We start from the raw sequence: 11,706 nt of genomic DNA, 5'->3' as shown, positions 1-11,706 counted from the left end.
TGTTTATTATTTTCTTTATATATTATTTCAAAATTTTATATTTTTTATTTTTTATAGCCCATTCAATTGAAATGAATTGAGCATAAATTATAAATATATTTTTTATTTTCTATATTTTAAAAAAATCGCATTCTTGCAGCTATATATAGTGAAAATATAAAAAGTAATATCAAAATCATTTTATATTATATATTTATCTTAATAAATAAAATATAAATACTATTATTTTAAAATTTATTATAAAATTAAAAATAGATTGTTTGAATGAGTATTATAAAAATGGAATCGCGTCTAGTCTAAGCACGTGGGCTAGTTGGCCCTCATTTATTGGTGGTTGGTCGTGGGCAGCCAAATTAATGGCTATTTTTCTTTTTTCCTTAAATTTCGTTTTCTCATATATTTTGACTTGCGGCACCTCCTTCCCTTCAAATACGCAATCTTCAACCCATTGTCGTCACATTTGCCTCTTTTTTTCCACAATATGGATATGCATCCTCTATTACATTATATTACACCCAAATATCAATATCTTTTTTATTACAAATGTTTTTTATTTTTTGGACTCAAACTTACACGTAAGTTGTAACTGTTAAGACCATTTCTCCCTCATTTATTAGGATAAGGAAAAATAAGAAAAAATAGATTGAAATATATGCACAAATTTAATACCGTGGAGCCCTTAATACCCACCATCTGCACCTATAAATTTCTTACATAATCATTTGCATTTCCTCAATATTTTTCTGCACCAAATATGAAGGGCCAATCCAATGGAGTCTCCACTTCCTCAAGAAGGTTTTTATTTATTTTTTTTAATGATTTTTGCATTTTGAATACTAATTTTTTTTATATTTTTATTTTTGTTATTTTGTTTTGAAATAATTGCAGATTGGAAGGTAAGGTTGCCGTCATCACCGGCGGCGCCAGCGGGTTCGGCGAGGCCACGGCGAGGCTGTACCTCCGGCACGGCGCGAGAGTGGTGGTCGCCGACGTGCGCGACGACATCGGTCAGTCCCTCTGCGAAGAGCTCGGACTTCCCGATCAAGTCTCCTACTTCCACTGCGACGTCGCTAACGACGCCGACGTGAAAGCTCTGGTGGAGTTCGCCGTCGACAAGTACGGCGGACTGGACATCATGTTCAACAACGCCGGGATCACCGGAAACCACGATTTCTCCATCGCCGACGCCGACAACGACAACTTCAAGCGCGTGTTCGAGGTGAACGTCTACGGCGCGTTCCTCGGCGCGAAGCACGCCGCCAGAGTGATGATTCCGGCGAGGAAGGGCGTCATACTTTTCACGGCGAGTATCGCCTCCGTCGCCTCCGGCGAGTCGCCGCACTCTTACACGACGTCGAAGCACGCGGTGGTGGGGCTGATGAAGAACCTCTGCGTCGAGCTGGGGCAGTACGGCGTACGGACGAACTGCATATCGCCGTGCGCGGTGGCGACGCCGCTGCTGACGGCGGCGATGGGCGTGGACAAGTCGGTGATTGACGACATCATCTCCGCTTCCGCCACTCTGAAGGGGGTGGTTCCGACGGCGGATGACGTGGCGGAGGCGGCGGTGTATCTCGGCAGCGACGAAGCCAAATTCATCAGCGGATTAAATCTGGTGGTCGACGGCGGCTACAGCACGACGAATCAGAAATACATTAGAGAAATGAAACGTGTTCTCGGACCTCCGGCGCCGTCGTCGTCGTCGTCCTGACTCGGCGCCGCCATTTTTAGTCTGAAGCTATTTTAATTTACAGGCAATTATTGAAACAGTTGGGATTTGGCGGTGTAATTGCAAATCTGGTTTGTACTTAAGACATCTTTAAGCTATATATAGATTACAATTTAAATATAGTTTTTCTGTCCCGACAATTATATTAATAGATAATAATAATAATAATAGACAAAACTAATTATGAAAATAATTTAAAAAAAAAACCAAATAAATGAAAATGCAATGAATGATATGCACGCGCCTTTTATGCTAAATTGAATACCTTATACACATCACATTAAATTCGCCAATAAATAGCAATGCCTTGACCATGAATTTAAATATTCATCCGTAACTTTACCTAATTCTCAAATCCTTGTAAATCAAGCAGTGAGATATTCCTCGCTTGAGGGTTGGGTTCAGGTTCGATCCTGGGCGTGGCTGCGTCATGAACAATGTACATAGTTTTCTTCATGAGAAAAAAATGAAATTGCTGAGCAAGAACTCTGCTATGACTAATCACATATATTAGAAAGTATATTTATATTTAGGAAGTGGGAGAGGTTGTGGAAAGGCCTAAATATATATATATATATATATATTTATATATACAGGAACAGGAGGAATTGGTTGATAGAATGTGAGGAAAAGTAAATACAACTAGTGTCGGCAGCCCGGCAAGGCTAAGTGGGAATGGAAGTGGCCTGCTCTGAATAATTCAGTGATCCAACTCACCAATCCTAACACATCCACTAGGGGTGTGTTTGTTTCAGGTTTTTCATTTTGAGGTTGGATTTAAATAGTAAATTTGAATTGAAATAATTGTATAATGTGATATAAATAAGTGTTGATGTGATATTTTGAATATAAAAAATATTGATGTGATTTGATATTTTTGAGAATTTTTTTCCTTTAATTGCATAATAGAATTTGGTGAGAATCCCAAACAAACACACCCTAGTGCGTTTTTTTTAGACAGGTTTGGTAGTTTTTTATTGTATAAACGCTGTTTGGTTTCAAATTACCCAGAAACCTACCCTACGGCTTTAAACTCTGCCGTATAGGTTTAGCTTCTGAAAAAAATAACGATGGGTTTGATTTTATTTTCAATTTTTTGTTATTATTGTTTTTATTATTATAATTTTTTTTTTCTTAGAAAAAACAAATATTTCGTCTGTTCTACTGTACTAGTAAAAATAATTATAAATCCAAGAGAAATAAATAATTTAATTAAAATTTAAAAAATTGTAAAATTTAAAATTAATAATATGATTAAAGTGGATAATTCAGATTTCAAAAAAAGAAACGATAAGTTACGTGGACAAACAAAAATAAAAAATAGAGACAAATGATGTGGGACGGAGAGACTAATAACTTGGAATAGTATGGACAATATTTTATCAAACTAATTATTTAATTATTTAATTATTATAATTTAATAAAATACTCCGTCCCTTAACAATCTATCTATTTTTTTCATTTTGGTCCGTCCCATAACAAAATATCTATTTCTTTTTCTAGTAATTGTACTATCTACATAATATTATAAATACCATTCCCATTTTCAATATATACACAAATATCATTACCTTTATATCATACAATACTAACATGGTTAATTTAGTCTTTTTATCTTTATTTCTACTTTATTCAAATATAATATTAATATTTTTAAAACTCCGTGCAAAATACAAATGAATATATAAATATGGAACAGAGGGAGTATATACAATATAAATATCATTTTCTAAAAAATAAAATTTTATATAATATAAATAAAAAAATTAAATATTTATTTATGTACATGATAAATCTCAAATTATTATTAATTTATAATTTAATATAACACACATTTATATTATTATATTTATTATTCCTTAAATAAATTAATGTACATCGAAATTTTAAAAACTCAAAACTAAATTTACAAATTCAAAAAAACAAAAAAATCCTAAAATTTAAACTCAAACCAAATTTTTTCAAATTACACCTACCCTAATACATATACACCTTCTCCTTCTCCTTCTGTTCAAATAGTATTTATTATTGTTATTATTATTATTATTAAAGCTATTACAAAATTTTTTGAAAAAGTGTGGGATGTAAAGAGTACAAATCACGTTGCTCTGTTAAAAGAAATCATAAAAAAGAAAATGGCACTAAAATCAAAGCAGGATTCCTGACATGGAAATTAGTTATTAATTGTAATTCCTTCATTCATTGCATTATTATTAGGATTAGTTTAATGACTAGTTTGTTTAAATAGGAGTTTTTTTTTTTTTTTAGTATTTTAAAAATTTGAAAGTTTGAAAAAGTAAAAAATTAATATTTAATTTGATAAAAAAATATATTTGATATGATATTTTTTTAAAAATTAACATATAGCCTGATTAATTTCTCTTTCCATTTGCGTGTTATAAATTTGATGCAAAAAGTCAAATACAATTTGGTAAACCCAACACAAAGTCAAATACTCACCCCTGCTACATTTCTCCTGATCTATCTGGCTTCGAATTCTAAAACTCATCTCCAATGGCGAAAAGGTCAGCTTCAAATAAATAATTTCGAAATTTAATGAAATATACATTCAAATTGACATGGATGTCTTTGTTGCAGGCTAGAGGGTAAGGTCGCCGTCGTCACCGGCGGCGCCAGCGGCATCGGCGAATGCACGGCGAGGCTATTCGTGCAGCACGGCGCAAAGGTCATAATCGCCGACGTACAAGACGAACTCGGCCAAGCAGCCTGCCGAAGCATAGGCCCACCGGAGGTCATCTCCTACGTCCACTGCGACGTCGCCGACGAAGCCCAAGTCGAAAACGCCGTCGACGCAGCCGTCTCGAGGTTCGGAAAGCTCGACGTAATGTTCGCCAACGCCGGCGTCCCAGGGAACAACGACCCCCAAATCCTCGCCACCGATTACCAGGACTTCCGGCGGGTTTTCGACGTCAACGTCTTCGGCGCATTCCTCTGCGCCAAACACGCCGCCAGAGTGATGACGGCGCGGAGGAGAGGGAGCATTATTTTCACGTCCAGCGTCGGATCGGTGACTTACGGCGACGTACCTCACGCTTATATAGCGTCGAAGCAGGCGGTTGTGGGGCTGACGAAGAATCTGTGCATCGAAATGGGGAAGTATGGGATCAGGGCAAATTGCGTTTCTCCGTTCGGCGTGGCGACGCCGATGCTGGTGAAGGCTCTTAGGGTCGACGGCAAGGAGAAGGCTGAGGAGTTTGTTTCGCAGATTGCGAATCTGAAAGGGGAGAAGGTGGAGGAGAATGATGTGGCTGAGGCTGTGGTGTTCTTGGCTAGTGATGAATCGAAGTATGTCAGCGGGCAGAATTTGGTCATCGATGGAGGTTATAGCCTCACCAACGTAGCTCTTCGAGAAGAGATCAAGAAACTCGCCTCTTTGGATTGAGAACTACGAGGGTCTCTTTCATCTTTGTTTGTTTGTTTGTAATGACAGAGACATTAATGTCATGTTATGTTGTGTTGTGTTTCTTCCTCGTTCAGTTCTGTGATTTCCAGTGGAAATGAATACAAATAAACAGTTGGGCTACGGAGAGAATTTGAAAACGTTTATGGGCTGAATTGCAATTATGAAGCCCAAGCTGATACGTGTGTAATAATGGTTGTTGGATGAACGCCAGGCCCAAATCTAAGCCCTAGCTAGGAGGATTCGGGATTGATTCCTTCCGCTGCCGCCGCCGCCGCAGTTGCCGGGAATGGGTTGTGTTTGGACGAAGACGGTGAAGAAATCTTTCCGTCAGGTAATAGAGAAGCACTAATCGAAGATGACTTTTGACTTCCACACCACCAAGAAGATCCTGGAAGAGGTTGCGCAACTAGATAGCTGGTTTTTCGACTCATTGATGAAGCGAATTTAGAAGAAGCCAGTCAATGGCATCTCGCTGAAGATGCAGGAGAAGGAGCGCGAGCGCCGCATGGATTTCGTGCCCGATGAATCGGCCATCAAGGTTGACCAGGAGATAGTCATTAAGGATCAGCGAGGAATTTGCTCAGAGAGGACCAGGGTCCAGTTGGCATTGCGCCGCCTATGAACTAAGGCCACGGTGGTGGCCGGCGATACTGAGGTATGGGATTTTTCAGGTTAGACGATTCGCTGGATGCTGTTTTATTATAGATTGTTGCTTCTTGTGATGAACATTTTCTATGCAAAATTCTATTCGTTCTGCAATACCTCTGAAATTTAAGACAATTGGAGGTTGAATAACTTTACACAATTTTTGTTGTTAAACCCAAATCTTGTTCTGATTGCCTATTGCTAATAATTGAGTCCTCAGGTATTATATGTCTCTCATTATCTTGTCATCCTCGTGCAAATGTTACCTGCCTACTTGTCTTCTGGAGACTTTTGTGTTGGCTGCTGTGGTGAATTTTGTTTGCTTAAAGGTTACTCTTTTTTCCCACTTGTTGCTGATCAAATCAACACAATTGGATATATCCCACAATAAATTTCTATTGCTCAAGTACACCTAAAACACTTATGAGGTTCTGTCATGTTTCCTAACAAATCCACGGGAATAAGTTCTTAGAATACATACATGGGCATTCATGTTATTCCAAACTAGCTTAAGAACCATCCCTTCCCTTCTTCATTAGATATACAATTGAAGTTATGTAGGCCCAAATCCAAGCGAGTAGTTTCTGAATGTAAACTAATGGGCTTTTGCATGTAGAAAATTTCAAGTTTTCAAGACTTGTCCCAAGACAGGCATTACCAGTCATAGTAGCAGCAGGATGATAAATTAAATAAACATGGAATTTGATCAGTTTGTGGGCATGAATACACGTCTTTTAGAGGTAAAATGGCCCAAACTTACTGCATGTTTGTTAATAGTGTTAGTACTGAAAGGCCCTAATAGAACAAATAGTGCAAACCAGGAAATTAATTTCAGATGGGGTGGCTTAAAGAGCTAACATTTATTCATGAATTCAATGTACGTAGCAGAGTCATAGATGACAACTGTAGGAACTTGAATGTTCTTCCTTTCTTTCATTCCAATTTCTCATAATTACAGAAGTGCAGTACAGATTTATCTTGCAGTTTTAATGCTATCATCTCACATGACATCTATATGCTACTATAACTACAAAGTAAGGATCAAGAAATTAAAATTGTATATATATGGTTGGACAAGAAAAAGACATGATAAATAATGGAAATTAAGAGGAGTAAGAGGAGGGGCATTGTGGGGGGTGGGGTGGTGTGGTGTAGTCAAGATCTGTAATTAAAAAGGGGAGGGGGTGCCAGCAAGCAAATGATCATATGTGATGTTAATGCTGCTGTGCAATGACTCCCAATTCAATGAGGGGAAGTTGAGGTTTTTAATTCATCCCATCATCAATTAAATTGAATTGAATTGAATTGGATACGCCACTTGTGATGATTGTTGATGATCATGCCTATCATGTTTCTGTTTTAATTGAGATATTTGTGATTATCATTTGGAATTTTAATTGTGATTGCGCATGCAGTGCCCACTTCTTTCAGCAACAACCTAATCCACTTATAGTGTTGATTAGTCAGACATTGAAGATATTAATATTTGGAGGAATTATTGGAACACAACTCCAAATAACTTCATTTGAATCAGTTGCTTTGGTGGTTTTGAAATTTATTATTGAATTATTTCTTCATTACAAGTTCCAAATATTTGATATATTTGTTCCTCAATCTTCTTCATTCTTGATGAGTGAGTAATTCATAGCAGCTAGCTAAAAAGGGCTTTCTTTGCTGTTAGTTATACGATGTTTTCATCATCAATTTAATTTTTATAATATGAAGTTCTGTGCGACCTTCTTTCTCCTACTCTTATTACATTTCCCAAATTGAGGATATAATAAATTCACAAAAGATGAAAAGGATGCATGGGCCTACACTGTTCTCATATTACATTGACTGAAAAACAGTATATATATATATATATATATATTTTCTACTGCTATATAAAAATGTGTCAAATTTAACAAGCCCAAGATTGTGTTCTTTTTTGCCTTATTGAGCTTTTTACCGGCCGTTTTTCACGCAATACTTTCATTTCATACGGGTTTTCTTTTCCAAAGTTTCTTACTTTCTTTCATCCTTGTTGGTATGGATAATACATAGGTTGGGAAACTCAAATAAGTGCTAAATAAATGTAATAGATATGTGTTTTTTTGCATCCTTTCATCTTTGCTGGTGTAGATGATATATATGTTAGGGAGATTCAAATAAATTGTGTAAAGAGAATTCGAAAGGTAGATAAATGAAGTGGACATGTTTTTTTAAGTGTCCTTTTTAAAAAAATAAATAAAAAAATATTAGAATATATAGCCGTTATTATTCAAGTGGGTAAATTTCCAGCCTGAGTGTAATTGCATGCAAACTATGCTAGTAAAAAAAAATAAAAAAATCACACCATGCATAGGCCAATAAAGAAGAATCAAAGAGCTAGATAAATAAAATGGCTATAAATTGCTCTTGTTTTGATTATCTAGCTCTTTGATTCTCTTTATTGGCAAAGAATCCTCAGCTCCCATTAATCAAGATGTCAAAATCTTTTCTTTTTCTGTATATTATTATTATTATTACACAAAATCATAATGAAATAGAGAAGTGGCTTTTGGGAATGGATATGTATTATTTTATTTGAATTTCTGCATACCAAGATAGGCATTCTAGTAACACGAATTCCTTGTGAGCCGTACATTTAACTTATATGGCTTATCCTATTACATTTAGATGCATTTAATATTTTTTGATAACTATGTATATAGCAAATGAATTTTAGAGACATGAAATGTTTGAATTTGTGATTTTATAATCATAACTTCACCCCATACCAATACAATAGATTATTGTCAACATGAAAATTGGGAGGGTAGCAAGTGAGTGATTTGTGTTTACCATAGATAGTCTTTGTCCTAATATGTGATGGAAATAGAAAAATTACAGTAAGAATAGATATGTTCCTGGGCTGTCAGTCATTTGACATTATTAGTTCCATAACCATTATATATATATATATATATGCTGCTAAAAAAAAGGATTATTATTGTTTATTTAATTACTTGCCTAAAATGGATTGCACAAGTACTTAAGAAAACATATTTGGCAAATTATAGGCAGTCCGTGCAAGAATTTGATCGCAAACAAACACTATTTATATACATGCATAATACGATTGGATTGATGATGGGTGACAGTACATAATAATAATAATAATAATAATAATGAACTCAAAGATAAATAGTACTAATAAAACTTTATTATTTCATTAATTCTGACTCGACATTTTGCAGACGACACAGACCATCATACTAAAGATATTTTCAACACCTCCCATTTTGTTTGGACCAGTATATATTTTTTCTGATTTGTTTTCAATTTAAAATCATTTTTTTATAAAAATTTATTTTTAATGAATTCTTGTGAATAAAAACCATAATATTCAATTTACATATAACTAATTCGTGTTGGGTTGTATTTTCAATCTGTTTTAGATATCACATCTTACACATTATTTTTATTTAATATCATATATATTTTCTATTTTTTTTTTTTAAAAAATAAATTTAGAATATATATATCATATTATCACTGTCACGATTCGAAAGTTATTATAAATAATGAATCAAATTTCTTCTTTTTCTCTAAGCAGACAGTACTTGATCAATTTGTGTATATATGGATATGGTATGAGAGATAATGGTAAGAATGGAAGCACCTTCATAGCCGCTTTCTAATTTGGGTACGTTAATAAGTTTGTTGAACTACTTGATTAGGACCTAATTTATTATTAATTAAGTTATGCCCAACTTTGTACTATTTAGGTCATTTATAGCATTTGAATTCTCACCTAAATTTAGCAGTCCAAATAAATTTCCAGTCCCCATTTCCTTTACATATTCTTCTTTCAACATAGAGAGTTTTATTTGGGAAAATTTTCTTTTAATTTTTAGCATGGAAATGACATATGGGGTTTGTTTGTTTAGTGTTTTGATTCAAAGAAATATATATATATATATATTTTATGTGAGGTATAAAGAATCTTGTTGGTAATAGAAAATTAATAATTTATATTAAATATTGCTTTTTGTGAAATGATAAAATATATATATATATTGAGAATTGTGTTGAGAAAAAATAATTTGCTGTATTTTCAAATTACGTTGTTAACCCATGTATTTTCATGATGAAAATTTGATATAGAGTTTAATGGGATTTTTTTTTTTTTTAAAAAAATAATAATAATAAAGAACAGCGCCTTTACTTTTAAATAAGATTTAAAATAAATTCTCATAGGTGATGAAATTAATATAAACAAAAACAACGTTGATTTTGGACTGTCAATACATTATTATGATCTATAACAATTTGTAGGGATGATAAAATGGGTTTTCTAGTCCTACAAATTTTTAATTAATAATATTGCATGAAATTATTCCAAATTTATAGCTGCTATATATGAATGTGTGTTATATCATTATCATAAAATAAATGAAAAGAACTATAGGTGTACATCACATACACACATATGCATATAATATAGTAACATATATCAGGAAATTTTGTTAGATGTATTTAGAATATAGTATTTATTAATATTAAACTTTAAAACTATTTTGATCTTAAAGTATACTATTTTAAATTGATATAGTATTGAAAAATATTTAAATTTAAAAGAGATGATTTAAAATTACAGTTAACTTTGTAAATATAAAATTTATTGCACCAAGTTTAAATTTAAAATGAATTTAATAAGAGTTGTAAATTTTCCTTAGCCCATTTTACCCAAAGGACTAAAATTATTAACGAGTCACGTGCCAAAAAATAAATTGTATTTATCTAGCTCCTTTAATAATTTTGCCTCTGCGGTAATAAATCGATGTAATGGATTTGGCTGTCAACTTTTTATTATTATTATTATTATTATTATTATTCATGTAATGAATGGGTTGGAGTGCTTTTGATTTCATTTGATATAATATTATAAATATATTATAATATTTTTCATGCACACATATACATACAAGAATGCATGATGAAAAATGAAAATTAAGCAAAATGTTTTAGACTTTTAAATTTACCCAAAAATTTGTTGTCAACATCCATTAATTAAGTAGTGTGTTACTTTTCTATATCATAAATATTAAATAATTTTTAGCATTCAATACGTGATTAAGAGTGTTAGGTGGTGGTGTAGGATTAAAGTGATTATTTATTTATTTATTTATTTATTTATTATTATTATTATTATTATTATTATTATTTAAAAAAAAATTTGATCTTGGCTAATGCCTAATGTAGGTAGACATACATATATTGCATTTGCAACTATGCATAAAGACAAACTATATATGAATTTTGTATATCTTTTTTTTTTTTTTTCTATAATCACATCATACCAATAAAAGTTCATATACAGCTTTGTCAAGAAATCTTTCATTTTAATTTAATTTCCTTCTAATATGTACAACAAATCACTATTCCAATAGTAGTGGCTATATATATATATATATTCATAAATAGATATATACAAATCATAATCCATAAAAATGAGTGAAATATATATTCTCAATATAGCAAAACATCAAAGACATAGGGAAGCTGTTATTTTCTCGCCATCCAATTGTGCTGAAATAATACTAAGTATGTCTTGTGAACTATTATTCATATATTGTATTTGTATTACATTATTAATTTATATTTCCTGTTATGTATATCATTAATTGAATAAAATTATTCAATGATATATTAAAATTATATATTTGTGATGGGTTTTATAATATAAGAAATAAAATGGAGTGTGGTTACCTCACAAAGTTGTTGAGAGGGTGTAAAGATTTTGACATCATATCAAGCTTTTTGATAACTACACATTAATTTCTTGGTGTCCAAAGTTGACATATCTATCTTATATTACATACCATTAATTAATTAATTTATTCTCCATCCATATCTACGTATATTTATATTTAATTATTTA

General features: G+C 32.8%; 2 protein-coding genes across 2 annotated transcripts; both read left to right on the top strand.

The window, feature by feature from the left end:
• Window positions 1-647: 647 nt before the first annotated feature.
• LOC127252146 (secoisolariciresinol dehydrogenase-like) lies at window positions 648-1,851 on the top strand. Its single transcript, XM_051276200.1, has 2 exons — window positions 648-795; window positions 889-1,851. Exons 1-2 carry the CDS (start codon window positions 755-757, stop codon window positions 1,709-1,711), a joined length of 864 nt encoding a protein of 287 aa, XP_051132157.1. The 5' UTR covers window positions 648-754; the 3' UTR covers window positions 1,712-1,851.
• A 2,314-nt stretch (window positions 1,852-4,165) lies between these two features.
• On the top strand, window positions 4,166-6,054 carry LOC127251391 (short chain aldehyde dehydrogenase 1-like). The gene is made up of 2 exons (XM_051275056.1): window positions 4,166-4,254; window positions 4,328-6,054. Exons 1-2 carry the CDS (start codon window positions 4,244-4,246, stop codon window positions 5,130-5,132), a joined length of 816 nt encoding a protein of 271 aa, XP_051131013.1. The 5' UTR covers window positions 4,166-4,243; the 3' UTR covers window positions 5,133-6,054.
• Window positions 6,055-11,706: the final 5,652 nt, after the last annotated feature.

This window comes from Andrographis paniculata, unplaced genomic scaffold (genome assembly GCF_009805555.1).
Source record: "Andrographis paniculata isolate CXL003 unplaced genomic scaffold, ASM980555v1 Contig45END, whole genome shotgun sequence".
In the NCBI taxonomy this organism is placed as follows: Eukaryota; Viridiplantae; Streptophyta; class Magnoliopsida; order Lamiales; family Acanthaceae; genus Andrographis; species Andrographis paniculata.
The sequence above is the reverse complement of the archived record's forward strand: the minus strand, read 5'-3'. Positions and strand labels throughout refer to the sequence as shown.